General features: G+C 42.9%; 3 protein-coding genes across 3 annotated transcripts in view; 1 reads left to right on the forward strand and 2 right to left on the reverse strand.

Annotated features, from left to right (window-relative positions):
* Positions 1-18,721, reverse strand: part of XKRX (XK related X-linked) — a 67,912-nt gene that overhangs the window by 32,323 nt on the left and 16,868 nt on the right. The gene's annotated exons all lie outside the window — the stretch shown is intronic.
* TRMT2B (tRNA methyltransferase 2 homolog B) overlaps positions 1-18,721 on the reverse strand; it is an 86,341-nt gene that overhangs the window by 16,091 nt on the left and 51,529 nt on the right.
* Positions 9,474-18,211, forward strand: ARL13A (ADP ribosylation factor like GTPase 13A). Its single transcript, XM_032620255.1, has 8 exons — positions 9,474-9,532; positions 9,902-9,972; positions 13,526-13,775; positions 14,669-14,774; positions 15,287-15,474; positions 16,306-16,396; positions 16,492-16,671; positions 18,092-18,211. The coding sequence occupies exons 1-8, from the start codon at positions 9,474-9,476 to the stop codon at positions 18,209-18,211; spliced, it is 1,065 nt and encodes a 354-aa protein (XP_032476146.1).

Consider the following 18,721-nt stretch of genomic DNA (forward strand, 5'->3'; position numbering starts at 1 on the left):
TTTCCCCTGGCTCTGCCTCCGGTGCCATCCTCCTTCTTCCCTTTTATGCCACCTATCCCTCCTCTGTAACCCTCAGTTCCCCCATACTAATTCTCTCACCAAACTTGCCCTTTTCTCTGAAACTCTCCCCACTGCCATTTCCTCTGAACTTACCAGAACCTGTCTCTCTAAAATTAAGCCTTGTGAGGATCCAGAGACTAAACTCTTAATTTTTTTATATCCCCTGGACTAAAGTGGAACTGCAAAGCTATAGTCAAAGATTTTCCCAAAGTAACTGAAATCCTTACAGATATGCTGAGGAATTTAATATAGTCATTCAGACTTATCAACTCTGACTTAAATCAGCTAGTTCATATGCTTGTCAGTGAAGGCCAGGCCCAGCTTTGGATGAAAATCACCAACTGGGGAAATCCTGAAAGGTCTCTAGAATTACAACTGGGAGACCAGCCTATTTACCAATCAAGCTCAGGCAATCGCTAAGTGACTTTATAGAGCAATTCATAGTGCTTTTCCAAAGCCTGTTGATTGGAACAAAATTCAGGCTTGCACACAAAAACTTAATGAACCTGTTTATGACTATTATGATCAACTTCAGAATGTGTTTAAGGAAAATTCTAATCTTCCCTCAGATGTTGTTCTTCCTGGGTAGCTTTCAATTCTATTTTTATTAGTGGGCTGAACCAGGGTTTTTCTCTTCTAGTAAAAAGGACGAGGATGGAATGGGAAACTTTGTCCACTCCAGATTTAGTTAATCTGGCAAACCAGCTCTCTTACACTCTAGATGAGTCACATAAAAGGAAAACTGCTAAAATTCTTGATCTTCAACTCCAGCAAATGGAGGCCCCTAAACAAAACCAAAACCCTCCTAGTTTCTGCTATTATTGCAAAGAGCCAGGATATCAGAAAAGAGATTGGTTACCAATTTAAGCACTTCAGGTGCCTTCAGCCTTCTAACTTGTCTATCCAACATCCTCCCAATTCTCAATGATAGGATTCAAAGGAACTATAAGGGCTATTCCCAATCCCTCCCTCTTAATTATCTTGAAGAACATTTCTCCAGATTAAGGATAAATCTTTTCCAGCCCTGACACCAGAGCCACACTCTTGATGCTCAACCCCACTACAATAAAATGGTTTCTACCTTGGAGCACTAAGGCAGTTCAAATAGTAGGGATCCCTAATGAACCTCAAGAGGTTCCTGTCTCTGAACCTATTCTCTTTTGTTTAGGCCCTTTGAGAGATACACACCCTTTTCTCCTTAGTTCCTCCACCCCTATCCATTTATTTCACTGAGTCTTCTTAGAGAAGTACAGCGTCATGCCAGAATTTTTCTCTCCCAAAAGGAAGAAATAATTCTACAATTTGACAGTAGTCATCAAAGCAGTCAATCAGGTGAATTAAATGACCCTTTGACATCTTTTATTTGCTCTGTCTCTGATGGTACTACAGCTGATTCTGGAAACATTGATCATTTGTCCCTATTGGATCAGCTACTACCCTCCTTGTGGGCAAACTGATATTGGTAATTCACAGTGTACATCCCATCAAGATCCAAATACCCCCCCAAACTTCTTCCCAGAATTAATCAACACCCTGTAAGTAAAGAAGGCGTTCAAGGTAAAAAGCCCTTAATAGAAGATAACAAGGCTCAAGGCCTCATTATCCCTTGTACTAATCCCTGTAGTCCTCTGATTTTACCAGCAAGAAAACCTAAGGGCTGAGGGTGGAAGTTTGTCCAGGACCTCTGAGCAATAAACAAGACTGTTATCCTTCGACACCCTGTTATTCTGGACTTTCATATGCTACTAACATCCGTTTCCAACAGAAGCAAACTCTTTACTATGATTGATTTATGCAGCACATTCTAACCAATACCTTTTTGCCTTCATCTGGGAAGAGAAACAATTCACCTGCACAGTAATGCCTCAGGGTTTTACTGAGAGTCCTTATTTCTCACAAATCCTGAAGGCTGATCTGGATGGTATAAAGTTCCTTTGGGGTTCTACTTTGTTGCAGTATGTGGATGCTTTGCTTCTTTGCCCTCCTTCTCAAGCCTCCTCACAGGAAAACAGCATCCACTTGCTAAAGCTTTTAGCCTTAAAGTGATGTAAGGTTGCCAAGGAAAAAACTGCAGTTTTCCCAAACCCAGGTTCGATATTTAGGGCATCTGATACCAGAAAAAGGGCTATACCTGGATACAGAAGGCTTCATGATGTCCTGAGTTTCTGAAAATCCAAAACTAAGCGCCAACTACAAGGTTCTCTCGGGCTAGGTGGATATTGCTGAAACTGGATTCCAGATTTCTCTCTTACAGCCAAATCTCTGTATATTTTACTAAAGAGCAACCCCAACACAATTTTATGGGAAGAACCAGACAAAATAGCCTTTAAGGCCTTAAAGGAGAGTTTGATGAACCCACACACCCTTGGGCATTGAACGATCAGATTCCCTTTTCCATGTTTATATATGAAAAGGAAGGCAATGCCTTTGGGGTACTCACCCAAAAACATGGGGACCACCATTGATCCACAGGGTATTATAGCCAGCAACTGGACCCTGTGGCACAGGGACACCCCCACCCCACACCTTGCCTTAGAGCCACTACTGACACTGCCTTTTTGGTTAAGGCTATCAAAAAGATCGTGGTGGGATCCCTTTTAACCATTTTTGTACCTCATGCAGTAGAAGCCCTTCTGAATTCTCATCACACTCAACACTTCTCAGCCACCTCAACTCCTAAGAAGTCCTTTTGTTAACTTCCTCACATAACTCTTTTAGGTTGTAATAACATTAACCCTGTGACTCCTCTCTCCTCCATCATCAACGAAGTCCCTCACAACTGCTTAACACTTATGTATCACCTCCTGATGCCTCGTGATGATCTGCAGGAAAATCATTTGGGTAATGTTGACTTCTCATGGTTTGCTGATGGTTCTTTTTTAAAAGGTGATCATAGTAAATATTGTGCTGGGGATGCTATTGGAACTCCTTTTTATGTTGTTGAGGCAGCATCTTTACCTATGGCTACTTCAGCCCAACAGGGCTGTACTTCAGCCAAGTACAAAACTGCCAATATTTATACTGATAGTAGACATGCTTTTGGAAAAGCTCATGATTTTGGAATACTGTGGAAGCAACATGGCTTCCTAACTTCCAGTGGAAGTAAAATTTTAAATGGCCCCTATGTTCAGGAATTATTGAATGTAATACTTTTACCTGCCACTTAATCTATTATTAAAATTCCAGAAAATTCTAAACTTGACCTCCCTGGAAGTTAAGGGAAATTACCTTGCTGACAGTTCCACAGGGAATGCTGCCCTTAAAGGAACCAAAAGCAGTCAAACTTCTGTCACGGTCCAAAGGGATATTTCTCCAAATGATAACTTAGAAAAACTGGCTGGAGAAGCCCAACAATTGGCCTCAGAAAAGGAAACACAAGATTGGAAATTCAACAACTCTTGGTTTGATAAAAGGCGGAAAGCTTTGGTTCAGATCAAATAACAATTCAGTCCTTATTGAAGACTCTAATATTCCTACTCCTAATCATTGTATATGCATTAAACCATTGGTCTACTGACAAAATTACAACTTTCATGAATCAATATTCGTCGGGAAACATTAACAAAGCTAAAAAAATGCCTACCTCATTTGTCCCACTGGTCCAAAGTACAACCCAGGGAAGCCTATTCTTACTGCTCCCAAGTATTTTAAACTGCCTTATAGACCATTCAAGGTCTAGCAATTGGATTTCATACAACTTCCTCCATCTCAGGGATGTAAATAAATACGTTTTGGTCATGGCCTGAATGTTTTCACACTGGACTGAAGCCTTCCCTTGCAGAGAGGCTACTGCCTCTTCTGTGGCTAAAGTCCTTTGGAAAATATTATACCTACCTGGGAAAATCCTCTCAAACTTCATAATGATCAAGGGACCCATTTTACTGGTCAGGTATTTTTGACGTCTGTGCTGTTTGGCCAGTTTTACAACAGTTTCACTGCACTTAGCACCTTCAATCCTCTGGTTTAGTCAAATGAAGTAACGGCATTATTAAAACTCAATTGGCAAAATTTGTATGGGCCTTCCAAATACGTTGGCCAAAAGCACTGCCATTGATCCTTCTAAATCTTATATCCATCCCTTTTGGAATTCAAACGCTCACCCTTTGAGATAGTCACAGGTCACTCAATGCACTTGGTTCCTACCTCTTTTGCCCCACAACTGACAAAATGAGAAATATATTGCAAAGGCCTAATCGCTTCTATTAAAAATAACCATGTTTGGGCTTCCCTGGTGGCGCAGTGGTTGAGAGTCCGCCTGCCAGTGCAGGGGATACGGGTTCGTGCCCCAGTCCGGGAGGATCCCACATGCCGCAGAGCGGCTGGGCCCGTGAGCCATGGCCGCTGAGCCTGCGCGTCTGGAGGCTGTGCTCCGCAGTGGGAGAGGCCACAGCAGTGAGAGGCCCGCATACCACAAAAAATAAATAAATTTTAAAAATAAACCATGTTTTAGTAGAGCAATGTTTTCACAGTGCGCTCTCAGGAGACAAAGACCTTAAGCACCCTCGCAGCCTGGAGATTTCATCTACTGGAAAGACACCTCCAGGACTTCCCTGGTGGCGCAGTGGTTAAGAATCTGCCTGCCAATGCAGGGGACACGGGTTTCAAGCCCTGTTCCGGGAAGATCCCACATGCTGTGGAGCAACTAAGCCTGCGAGCCACAACCACTGAGCCCGTGTGCTGGCAACTACTGAAGCCCGCACGCCTAAAGCCCATGCTCTGCAACAAGAGAAGCCACTGCAATGAGAGGCCCCGCGCACCGCAACGAAGAGTAACCCCCGCTCACCGCAAACTAGAGAGAGCCCGCACACAGCTACAAAGACCCAACACAGCCAAAAATAAATAAAATAAATATTTAAAAAATTTATAAAAAGGATACCTCCAGAAGGACTCTCTTTAACCTCACTGTAAAGGCCCCTATCAGGTACTGCTAACCAACCCTTGTGCCATCAAACTCCAGGGAACAGACTCTTTGATTCACATGACACATGTAAAGAAAGCACCGCACCCTGAGTGGACCTGCACATCATCTGGTGACCTGAAAGTAAATAGTTCCCAGAATTGAAGCAGACAACATCTGATGAGACAGCTTTCCAAAGATATCTAGGACAGGCTTGTCAGAAGTTTGTCTGCCAATCCTTTGATGATGATACAACATGTCATATGATCTCCAATGTCTATGATCTTGATGATATATGGACTTTAGATAAAAAGTGCCTCAGAGTTGTCCCTCCTGCCCTTCCTTGTTACTCAAATGTGACCTCAATAAGTTTCCAGCATGTGCACTTTCCCTGCATTGTGGGACACTACACCCAGGAAAGGTCCCTTCTGGCACTGAGGGACAAAAAGCCACTGAAACCAGAAAACCTCTTAACCAGTGATGCTTTCAGAGAACGATCATGATCAAAAGGAGGAAATGTAAAAATTAATAAACAAAAACCACAATTAAAATAGTCAAGAGGCTAGAAGGGGGAGGTCTCACACCCTATGACAACAGCAGAGACCAACAGGAAGACTTCCTTTTCTTGCCTGACAAGAGTTCAGCCAATGAGATTGTCACAACTCAGCCAATGAAAAGCCACAATACTTCAAACTCTCAATTCCTTGAATGGACTTTTTGTTTAGTATAGCCCACCCAACTTCCTTTTCTCCTCCTTGCTGTGAGGGGTACTTATGTTTGGCTTGTCGTGGTTGCAGACCCCAAATTGTAATTCTCTGTTGATCCCAAATAAACCCATTTTTGCTGGAGAAATAACCAGCAGTCTCTGTGATTTAGGTCAACACTTAATAAAAGGGGAAAATGTGTACAGGGTATACGGGAACTCTCTGTACTATCTTTGTAATTTTTCTGTATATCTAAAACTGTTCTAAAAAATAAAGTTTTTTTTTAAAGTTGACTTTAAAAAAAAAAAAGAAGTACAATATAGTCTGTCCCAGAAAAGATGGAAAGGCCCAGAGCTGAGGCAGTTTCTCTGGTCTCTGAAATCTCACTCACACAGCCTGTGAGTCCCTTAACTTAATACACAGACTCTGAAACCAGACTGCCTGGGTTTGAATTCTGGGCTTTACCACTAACTAGCTGGGTAAACTTGGGCAAATTACTCAACCTCTTTGTGAACCTCACCTCTCTCTTTTTTTTTAAATTTATTTTTTATATAGCAGGTTCTTATTAGTTATCTATTTTATACATATTAGTGTATATATATCAATTCCAATCTCCCAATTCATCCCCCCCCACCCCACTTTCCCCTCTTGGTGTCAATACGTTTGTTCTCTACATCTGTGTCTCTATTTCTGCCTTGCAAACTGGTTCATCTGTACCATTTTTCTAGATTCCACATATATGCATTAATATACTGAACCTCATCTCTTAAAAAGAATGATAGCCCCTATTTTTTGTTATAATAAGGATTAAGTGAGTTTAATATGTATAAAGTGCTAAAAAGAGTGCTGGCACATAGTAAGTTCTATATAAATACTTTGTAAACTTAAAAAAACCATGATGACCAGAAGTTCATTTAGTGGGCTTCCCTGGTGGCGCAGTGGTTAAGAATCTGCCTGCCAATGCAGGGGACACGGGTTCGAGCCCTGGTCCGGGAAGATCCCACATGCCACAGAGCAACTAAGCCCGTGTGCCCCAACTACTGAGCCTGCACTCTAGAGCCTGTGAGCCACAACTACTTAAGTCCGCGCACCTACAGCCCGTGCTCCGCAACAAGAGAAGCCACCGCAAAGAGAAGCCCACGCACCGCAACTAGAGAAAGCCTGCGCAGAGCAGTGAAGATCCAACACAGCCAAAAAAAAAAAAGTTCATTTAGTAATTAGCTTTAATCAGATAAGGTAGGGAGATGTGGGGGTTTGGCTGCTATGAACCAGGCAGTGATTGCCATGGATATGCCAGAACCTTGACAGCCACTGTTAGGACATGGACTTACTCTTCATAAGAGGGCAACTAAGCTGTGTTACTCTGGCAAGAAGGCTAGAAAGCTCAATACACCTTCCTATTACTCTACCCATCCTATTTCTTTCACCCAAAAAGAACCAACTTCTAATCAGATACATAATTAACCACCCCAAGGTAAGCAAAATGTATCATTATCTCCATTCTGTAGATAAGAAATCTGAAAATGGTAGGTTTAATTTTATTTTTTTTTACATCTTTATTGGAGTATAATTGCTTTACAATGGTGTGTTAGTTTCTGCTTTATAACAAACTGAATCAGCTATACATATACATATGTTCCCATATCTCCTCCCTCTTGCGTCTCTCTCCCTCCCACCCTCCCTATCCCACCCCTCTAGGTGTCACAAAGCACCGAGCTGATCTCCCTGTGCTATGTGGCTGCTTTCCACTAGCTATCTATTTTTCATTTGGTAGTGTATATATGTCCATGCCACTCTCTCACTTCGTCCCAGCTTACCCTTCCCCCTCCCCGTGTCCTCAAGTCCATTCTCTATGTCTGCATCTTTATTCCTGTCCTGCCCCTAGGTTCTTCAGAAACTTTTTTTTTAAGATTCCATATATTTGTGTCAGCATATGGTATTTGTTTTCCTCTTTCTGACTTACTTGACTCTGTATGACAGACTCTAGGTCCATCCACCTCACTACAAATGACTCAATTTCATTTCTTTTTATGGCTAATATTGCATTGTATATATGTGCCACATCTTCTTTATCCATTCATCTGTCGATGGACACTTAGATTGCTTACATGTCCTGGCTAAATAGAGCTGCAATGAACGTTGTGGTACGTGATCCTTCTTTAAGATATGTTCTTAATGAAGAATTTGTGTGATGCCAGTTTGACCTTTTTTAGTGGTACTAACAAATACAGACTGCCTGAGATCAAGTTAGGAAGCTCTGCTAATTATCAGGAAGTAGACATGAAGCTGCTACTTCTTGTCTCAAAGGGAGATGGCTATCATGGAACCCAGACAATCAGACTCTGGTGTTTCAGGCTCCAGGTCTTATCAGCTTCATGAGCAAAGCTGGAGTAAGGCTGGTTTTGATCACAGGCCACATATAAGGTTTCCCTTTCATCTGGCATAAGCCAGAGCTATTCTCCAGGAGGTCCTTATGGGAATCCAAATAATTTTCTAGGGAATGAACTATGCTCTAAAACATGCTATGAAATGTGAGTCCCTATTTGGGGATGGCTATTCTCTAAAACAGTGGGTGACTCTGCAGAACCCTGCTAAGTTATTCATTGATAAGCTGGCACATACACTGTGCTCATCAGATAGCTAAGAAAAGCCCATCTGAGTATCAGCCCAAGTCCTTTGTTAACCCAACCAGAGCTTCCCCCAGCTCTGGGCCCCAACGTAATTAGTCATTAGGAAAATATAAAGCAAAACCACAATTAGATACCACTTCACATCCACTAGTATGGCTATAAAAAAATACAACAATGAGAGTTGGTGAGGATGTGGAGAAATTCGAACCATCCTGCCTTGCTGGTAGGAATGTAAAATGTAGAAACAATCTGACACTTCCTAAAAAGGTTAAACATAGAGTTATCATATGACCGAGCAATTACACTCCTAGGTATATACCCAAGAGAACTGAAAACATATGTCCTCACAAAACTTGTACACACATGTATATAGCAGGATTATTCATAAGAGTCAAAAAGTAAATACAATCCAAATGTCCATCAACTGATGAATGGATAAACAAAAGGTGGCATATCCATACAATGGAATATTATTCAGCCATAAAAAGTAATGAAATACTAATACATGCTACAACGTGGATTAACTGTAAAGTGACTGTGTAAATTACCCTTTCTACTTAGGCAATCACTTCCAAATACGGCTGTACTTTGATATCACCTGGGGAGCTTATGCTGCTCCCTGAGAATCTTTGAGAGTAGGGTACCTGGACTGATGTTTGAAATCAATTAGAGTAGATGATCTCTAAAATCCCTTATAGCACTAGGAATTGTATGAAATCTATGATAGTGGGTCACCAACACCCACATTTTAGAAGCACAGGCAGTAAGAGAACCAAGCCCAATGAACTGTTGTTCATTAGAACAGGTCTTCCAATTGAACTCTAAGCTGGTTCTTCTCCAAGGCATCTCTCCACCCCACCCGCACCCCCAAGGTTGCATGAAGATATTCATAACAGGAATGAACTATGGCTGAAGGGATAGGTCACACCTGATGCCATCATGCCTATGTGGGTTGCTTTAATAAGGAATCACCCCATTTTGCCACTAGAGTTGACGATAACCAGTCCCTCCCTCTATGACATAGACAAGGTTGGATAGAATGAAGTAATGGACTTCTGACAGTCCCAGGCTTCCTGTTTATCAGTACCTGTGTACTCATAAGCTGATTTAGGTTCAAAGTTAATAATGGGGCTGATTTCTTGTTTACTTGTTTCCCTTAATATTAAAGAACTAAGCTGAATCATGTTCCGGATACTGACCTCCTGCTGGCCTCGTGTAAAGGCAACTGAAGAGACACGAAGGTAATACTGTAATTATTTCTCTAGACCTGTTCCACCATTTCCTCCAATGTACCTGCCCACAGTTCCTCAAAGAACAAATCTTTATGATATATATTATTAGGGGAAGTGACTAAGTAGTGTCTACAAGATTAAGGGCAGGGTTGGGGGAGGATGGCCAATTCTACAAGGCAAGTGAATCAGGGAAGAAAAGCATCCTTGGAGGCTTTGGGGAGGGGTCCCCACACCACCTTCTACCACCTGGATGTGCCTTTTATTACTGCATTGGGACCACTGCAGGCAGAGCCCCAAACACCAAGGAAGAGTATAATTCTTTCTTTAGCCTAAGAAGTAACAGTACTTTTAAAGCTTTGGCTCATTTTCCATTTCTAGGAATGTGACCATCATTATCATTGGACTGGACAACTCAGGCAAAACTGTTCTTGTGAAGGCATTCCAGAGACGTAAGGAATTGAGAGTATTAGATCCTGGTTTAGGTCTCCCATGGGTCCCAGCAACCAATGAAACAATCATTCCTTCCTAGCCTTACTTCATGACCCTTGAGTTTCCTCTTTTAAGGTAAACACTTACACACACACACACACACACACACACACACACACACACCCTTGAGGAAAAATAATGGATTTTTTTCAGCTCTGTATCTTCAGTCTCTGTACTTTTAGTACGTTCAGGTAGGTACTCATTCACTTGTGGAATGAATGTTCTCCCTCATTCCACCATTCTCCTCAGGCTACATGTTGCCTCATTCCAACTTTTCCCTCTCTTCCCCTCCCCCCACCCTCAGAGTGGCAGCCCCAAGCACATTTTAGCCAATGGTTCAGCCTGGTATCCCACCTTATGGGCAGCAGACTTGACTGCCTCTCCCAATTCTCTGATTGGCAGAAATGGTAAAAAGGTAAGCAGCACCAAGAAAATCAAGGAGCCAGGGTAAATCACAAAATTACTGATAAAAGTGGGGATAATTTTTAGAGCCCAACTCAGCCCCACCCTTAGATTCCCATCCAGTCTGGGTGGGGCCCGGGAATCTATGTTTTAAGAACTCCCCAGGCCTTTCAATTGGCCAATCAGCTTTGGGAAGCACTCATCTGTAATTAGCCCTATGCTATTTTGCCTATGAGAATAGCATCTGCTTTCTATTCTAATTCCTGGAGGACAGAGCCTGGAGTCTATTTAATTTGTTACTGTATAACTTGCCTTGTGCTTGGTGAATAACTTGGGGCTGATTGATAAACCAATAGGTTTATGGTTGTGACTTCATTCACGGAGAAGTTTTTAATGGCTAAGAAGCAAAGTGCCACTGATGTCACATTCTAAAGAACATCTCAGGCCACCTCTGTCCATGCAGGACTGCCAGAGTCAATCTAGTAGGTTCCTCTGTACCCAAAATGCAATAGCTTGCCCCCCCCACCAGCTCCTGCAAATGTTTATGATTGCCAAAAACAGATAATAGCCTAGGGAGGAAGTTCCAATCTACAAGTAGTAACTTGTGTGAATCTCTGAAGACACCAGCTATAAAATATTTGGGGACATAAGCCATTATCATTCACTATAACTATTTTGTCTGGCACGGTCATATGGGGCAAGAAACCGAAGCATGAGCACAAGCAGGTGCCCTAAATGAGGGCGTTTAAAGCAGTTTCTCTCAAACCCGGCTATACATTTCAATCATCTGGGGAGCTTTAAAAGAAAATGCTGCCTGAGCCCCGCCCCAGATCTATGGCATCAAACTCTCAGAGAATGAGCCCTAATGTCATAGGTTTTAAAAGCTCCACAGGTGATCCTGAAGCATAGTCAGTACTGAGAGCCAAAAATCAGAATCACCTGAAGAGCTTTCACACCAACTGATCTGGGACCTGAAGGTTCAGATATTTTGGCCTGGAGAAGGCCCAGGCAATCAAAATCTTAACAAGCGCACCAGATGATACTGAGACACAACAGGCATGAATTTTACTGCTCTTTAAGGCAGTGGGTCTCAAAATGTAAGGTGCAGAAGAATCACCTGGGGATTTTGTTAAATGTAGGAGTTTGCTAAACATACAGATGCTTGGGTCCCAAGCCTAGAGATTCTGATTCATTTGGTACAGGGTAGGACTTAACAATCACCCACATGTAACTCTAAAGCAGACAGTCCCCAAACTATGCTTTATGCAACACTCTGCTAGGGATATAGAAATGGATTCATCTCAGTACCTGTCCTCAGAGTGTTTATAAATTAATAGAGGAAATAAGAGAAATGTAAATTTTCAGGGGACAACTTCTGGTGGCATCTAGAGTTTGCCAACAGTACATTGAACTATTGAAGAAATGGTAAGGTTTCAAGTAAAAAGAAAAAAAATGGAGAAAGATAAAGCTTGCACTGATACAGAAAACAAGATTTTAAAATTACCTTTAGAGTTTTAACCTCTTCACTTATTATTTTTAAGTAGTCTAATACAGACATAACAAATAACACATCAAAGCTGTGACTGAAAATTATATGTTCTGTGAAAGCTATAATTAAAAATAAATCATTGACTAACATAAAAACAGAAGAGGACATTATGAGATGACATTAAAATGTAATAATATGTACATATACACACATATAGACATGTATACATGTAAATGTGTGTATAATCATACATTTCCAAAGATCTGAAAGCATCCTATTAACTTCTCAGCTAAACGACTTATTCTGGCAATCCTATGGAAAATGTTCCAGGTAGATTTGAAACTATAAATAAGAAGCTACTGATTCTGGTCTTAGAACTCCCAGGTATGAGTGTAGAGAATCTATAAAATCGTTTTGCTACTAATATGGGCAGAGAGCTGGGCCAGAACGGTCAGTTCAACAGACTGGAATGTGTCTATGGACTGTCATGCTGAACCACATTTCTCTGGGGGCTGAGTGAGGGGTGGAATACCCTGTGGGATTGTATGGTCTGGCCATAGCCTTGAAAGGGCAAAGGTATCTGAGTTTGGCATGGTTTCTCGGAGGAGATAGGAGGAAGAGGACTTCATATGCTCATCCACAGTAACAGGCACCATAAACATTTACTGAACACCTACTGTGCATAAGGGAATGCAGAGCCCCTCCCTCAAAGAGCTTAGATTTTAGCTGGGGAGACAGGACATGCACAGAATGAGGTGAAGGACCAGTTTAACAGGTCACGTGTTCAAAAAGAGAGAGAAGTGAGAGCTGGACTGGTCAGAGAAGCTTCCTAAAGTAAGTGGTACTTGAGCTGGGCCTTGAAGAAAGGATGCGAGAGAAGAGCATCCTGTTCATTCATTCATTCACTCATCAAATTCATTCAACAAATATTTATTGAGCACCTGTGTGCCAACCTCTGTGCTTGGCATTATGTATATAACAGTAAGTAAAACTGAAGGGGTTCCTATCCTGTTGCAGTTTATAACCCAGATAAATAAATCATAGAATTTATAACACTGTAATATGTGCTGTGATGGTGGTAAGCCCAGAAGAAAGTGGGGGATGGTGGTGTGAGTTAGAGAAAACTTTCTAGAAGGAACAAGATCTAAATTGATATTTAAAAAACAAAATAGGTGTTAACCAAGCAGAGAGTAGTGGAAGAGTGTTCTAACCAGAAGGAATAGCATCTTGTGAAGGCCCAGGGCAAGAAAGAGCATGACAATCATGTGGAGTGGGGGGTAGAGAGGCACATGAGTCAAGAAGCATAGGGAGGAAGAGACTGGGTACCAGGGACCCTGGACACCAGTCAGGGAAGAGATGGATCTGGCAGGTTAGGAGGCAAAGGAGTCTGTATTCTACCTTCGGAGCAGTGGGTACTCACGGAAGGTTACTGAGCCAGGAGAGGGTAGCATGAGCAAAGTGCGGTTTAGGAGGATGGATTGGCGAGCATGAGCCAGATGGCAGGATACATTCGTAGGATTCCTCAGGGCCGGCTCTAGTCAAAGTTCAGATCATCGTTTAACAAATTCATCTAACTATAGCCCCGTTTTGTTGTTGCTTCTCCTCTCTTCCCCTATGTATAGTACTCCCCAGTAGGATGGGCGGTTGTATGAAACCTGAACTGACCACACTCCTGCTGGATGATTATGAAGTTTCCGTCTACGACCTGAATGGAGACAGGAATGGCCGAGAAATCTGGCCAAGCTACTACGCGCAGGCACATGGACTTGTTTTTGTCCTGGATTCCAGTGACTTAAGCCGCATGCAGGAAGTGAAGGTCATCTTACCACACCTGCTGTCTGATGAAAGAGTGGCCGGGAAACCCATCCTACTGTAAGAGTCTGCCTTTGTGTCCAATTTCCCCTTCCCATTTTGTGCCTTTAGACGAAGTAGACAGAGGAAGGGTTAAGTGGTCCCTGTGTCACATCCAGTTAGACTTCCTCTCCTCTTTGGCTGAGGGGGAGTGGCCCAGTCCTCTGGGGGCTGTTTTCAAGAGCCACTTTCTACCAGGCACTGCCATGGGGGAACCTGTTACCTAACTGTGCAAAGGTAATTTTGAAGGCAAGCATCAGAGGGAAATGGAGAGTAATATCTGGATCTTCCACTGCACCCCCCGCCCCAAAACATCCCTCGACTCTTCCTGAAGACTGCCTTCCTAAATTTGCTTCTTTTTTCTGGCTTCGGTCTTTGACCCTGAGATGATGGCAGAAAACCCCTATTTTGTATATCCAGTGCCAATGGCCTCCTCCCCTGGTAAACTGCCCGAGAGTTATGTAACTAACTCTTACCCCAGGGTGATGATTCAGGTGGCCAGTCAATCCTCACCCCTCCCCCACTCCCTTTTAGCCTTTTTTGTTCCCCGTTAGGACCACCAACCCAAGCATGGACAGAGTTTGGGGGAGGATGTAGAAGCGCCAAATTCGTTCGTATCCCAGTTAGCAATTCTAATTAAAGTTTGATGGTGCAGTGTAGAGGAAGTGAGAAATGAGGCCTGGGGATTATCTCGGATTCAAATTACTTGTGCTATTCTTTCCTCCACTGAGAGTTGGCTAGAAAAATGTCGGGCTCACCGCACTGGGTATGGCTTAAAAGCTAGTCCCTGGATATGTAGCAGCTGTACCAGAATTGGTTGTCCCCCTCTTTCCCTTCTTTTCTTTCCCTTGGCCTCTATCTCAGTTTTACTCTTCCTCTCTTCTTCCCTCCCTCTCTCCAATGCCCGGCTTTAGCCTGGCCAACAAGCAAGACAAGAAGGACGCCTTGCTACTTCGTGATATTACTGAATATCTGCTGCTGGAAAGGCTAACAAACAAGAACCAGTCCCTGTGCCGAGTGGTAAGTGTCCAGCCCTCCCCTCCCTTGTCCTCTCAAGCAAGGCCGATGCCTCCCTTGGCCCATAATCAGCCTCCTATGCCGGGTCTTAGGCAAAGCCTCTCTTTGCCAGGCAACAACTACAGTGATGATTTCTGACTCAACAGTGATAATAAATATCACACTCTTACAACACTTTCACATCTGTTTTCTCATTAGGCCTGCAAAATAGCTCTTTAAAGTTGGAAGTTTCAATAGCTTCATTTTATGGTTAAGAAAGTTAAGGCTCAGAGACTCTGAGTGACTTGTCCAAGATCACACATCCAAGACATTACACTTGATTAAAGGATCTTAGCTTTTGTACCTTTCATATACCTTCTCAGGAGTGAATGCTGAGAATCTCCTAAGAAGTCTTAAGAGCCTCTCTAGACACAGCAGAGCTTATGTGCACCTGTGCTCTTTGGCTGAGGGTGACTGGGACTGTGAGCCCCAGGGGTCCCAGGTTGCTGGGCTGGAGCCTTCTCTTTTTGTCACAGGAGCCCTGTTCAGCCATCAAAAACCGCCAAAGAAGGAACCATGAGCCTATAATTGGAGGCCTGCGCTGGCTGTTATCAGCCATTGGGGATAAATATGAAGAGCTGTGTGCTCACCAACAGCCACTCCCATCGAGCATCCCAGCCCCCAAGAGCACCAGAGGCTTTGGGGAAATATGCTCATCAGACAGGTACCGAGCTGTCTCTATTAGGTGTACTGATAAAAATAGATGAAAAAGGGCTTCCCTGGTGGCACAGTGGTTGAGAGTCCGCCTGCTGATGCAGGGGACACGGGTTCGTGTCCCGGTCTGGGAAGATCTCACGTGCCTCGGAGCGGCTAGGCCCGTGAGCCATGGCCGCTGAGCCTGTGCTCTGCAACGGGAGAGGCCACAACAGTGAGAGGCCCGCGTACCACAAAAAAAAAAAAAAAAAAAAAAGAATAGATGCAAAAGTCAGTCTTCAACATAAGCAGTGAGTTCTGGGAGGGGCATGGATTCTGTGCGGTGCTGAGCAAGTCTCTCAAGATCAGTTGGCCCAAATGGGGCGAGGGCAGTGACCACAAACATACCAACATTGTTAGGTACACCCTCCCCTCGGCACAATTTGAGTGGTCACGTCAGTGGGATAAGTTAAGTCATTAGTATTACATTGTCTCCAAAACACGGTTTCAATTCCCTGGTTTGTCACAGAGAGGAGAAAAGGAGCACGAGCCCCTTAAGGAGCTTATTGGCAATATTCTATGGCTAAATACCCTGGAGGTACCCCACATTCTCCGCTTCCTGTTCTCTGATCATCCCAATGATAAGGAAAGATGGGAGGGAACAGGAATATGGAAAAGAAGAAGAAAAATAAAGAAAACGGGGTGATCAAGGTTTTGAGGAATAAAAGGACTAAATGTCCTCTTGTTCTGTTGTCCCTTTAATTGTTCCAAAGACATATGGCAGGGATGGGGGGATAGCTGGATTTGATTAAGGAGCTTGCATCTGTTTTCACTATGGCTTTGTCCTTTCTATCTTCCCCAGCTTCACTACCACGATGGGAAAGTCCGAAGAAAAAAGACAGCACCTAGGACAACACTCAATGGAACCTAGGCCTCTAAAGCCAATCCTACAGGTAAGTGGCTCACTAAATGTTATTGCCCCAGGGACCAATCCCTGAGCTCTCGGGCACCAACTGACTTTTTTTTCCTTCATCTTCCTGCTATACAGAAAGAAGGTATAATAAGACCTAAAAAGAACACATCAGTAACATTTGCTTTAGACGAACCCAAGGAGGAGGATGAATGTTATGGGGGAAATGGAGCTTGTAACACCACTGAGCCTGGCTACAATCAGAGCCCCCAGCTCCATATGCTGAGAAATCTTTTTGAAGGTAATCCTGGATCAGTGGTTAGTCAGAGAAGAAAAGATATAAAGGCCTTTCCTCACAATTTATAAAACAGTATTCCTATTTTGAGTCCAAAACTCTTTTCTCATACTATGGTTGGTGGTCAGAAGAAAGATATGTAGATGAAGTGCTTGGGGATCACCATCTGGCCATCCAGTATGATGCCCCAAGATCTTTGTTTGGATGGCTATAAGGTTATCTTAAAGGTTATGATTTCCAGTGGTGGAAGTACAAATTGGTACAACCTTTAGGGAGAGTAGTTTGGTTGTATGTCTCCCTCCTACTCTTCCTCTCTCTCTCAATAGATATATATCGAGAACTTTAAAACTGTGGAAACCCTATGAGCCAATCATCTCATGTCTTGAACTGAAGCCAAAGATAATTACACAAGTACACAAAAAGGATGCTCATGGTTGTTCAATCATAGCATTGTGTATAACAGCTAAAAGTTGGAAACAAGCTAAATGCCTAACAATAGTGAATGGCTAAATCAATTATGGTGCACCCACACAATGGAATACTATGCAGACCTTAAAAGGGCTAATGTTGACTTATATTTGCTGACATGGAAAGTTTTCCACAACTCGAAGTTTTGTTAGAGAAAATGGCAATTGAGAGCACAGCATATACAGCATGATGTGTACACATGCATAGAATATCTGGAGGGGAATCACCGAACACAAGCAGTGGTTTTCTCTAGGGGTACGATTCTAGGTGATTTTGAGAAGAGCCAAAATGTATTGTATTACTGGAAATTTTTTTAATAATCATATATGATTTCTCCCAATATACTAAAGGCACTAAAAAAATCTGTGAGGACTTAAAGGCCCATTGTTGTTAATGTCTTCTCCATCTCAGTGTTCCTTGGCCCCAGTCTCCATGACAATAAACTGTCAATATTATAATGTCACTTCTGCTCTCCAAAGGATCTGGCCTTTCAGGCTACCCCAGAGCCTTGGGTTGTTACACCTACACAGAGGGCCCTAGATAGGAACATTGAGGAGGAGAGAGGTACTGCTCTGGGAAGGAGGATGAGAGGTGAGTGGATGGAATCTGGCAGAAGAGTGGAGGAAGTGTCTTTCTAGATGTCAGAATCTACCCTTAAATCTCTGTCCAAAATTGAAATCCATTTTTCATTTCTATAACCTCAGAACCAAGGGCAAAAAAGAGAGAAGACACTGGGGACCTTGGAAAGTAGCTAACACCCTCCTCACCTGGATGGACAGGAAGCCTGTTGCTTAGCTTTGCTTGCAGTGACTACCTATTTTCTTTCTTTTTTCAGACTTTTAACAGAGTGCTAAAGAGGAAAATGAAGGGAAGTCAAAAGAAACATCTCATATCCCTCCTTTAGTAAATGGGTTCATCTACAGAACCATTAGGATTATTCAGTTTTTCAATTTCTGTTTGTTACTACCTCTACAGTCCCCCTACAACTCCACCTACTCTAACATAATATCCCTGAGAACTCCCATTGTGCCTGTACATCGACATTCGAGCCATAAAATGAATCTTATCCCCACCGAGAGGCTCAAGAACAGTTAGGGGGCATCCGTTTGAGAGTGAAGACAACGTTGGCAAAGAAGATCAGAGCCTTGACGTCTTTGTACCCAGATGCTCCCGATGAAGTTTGTGAACAACGTGTTGTGGGTGACCAACTGCAGTTGAGCCTTAGAAGTACAGGGTCAGTTTAGAATTACATTTTCCCCCTATGTTCTTGGGTGGAAGGGGACTGGCATAAATAAACAGAACTGTTCTGCTGAGAATTATGCTCTGCTGAATCATTTTCAATCATGCCTCCGAAAACAACTCAGTTTTAAATTCCCTACCACTGTCTGAGAAGCCTGGCAACAATTCTTTTGCTGTCCCTTCAGGAATAGCAATTGCCGTCTCTCCTAACACTTAGGTTAGGTATGCAAAAACCGTACGAGCTTAAACACATTCAACTCTCCATCCCAAGGAAGGCAGTAGTAGTGGTGGTAATCATTCTTCACTATTAGTTCAGCTGTTACTTTCACCATCAATACCACAGCCCCCATTTACTGAGTGCCTTCT

The sequence above is a fragment of the Phocoena sinus genome, chromosome X (assembly GCF_008692025.1).
Source record: "Phocoena sinus isolate mPhoSin1 chromosome X, mPhoSin1.pri, whole genome shotgun sequence".
Taxonomy (NCBI): Eukaryota; Metazoa; Chordata; class Mammalia; order Artiodactyla; family Phocoenidae; genus Phocoena; species Phocoena sinus.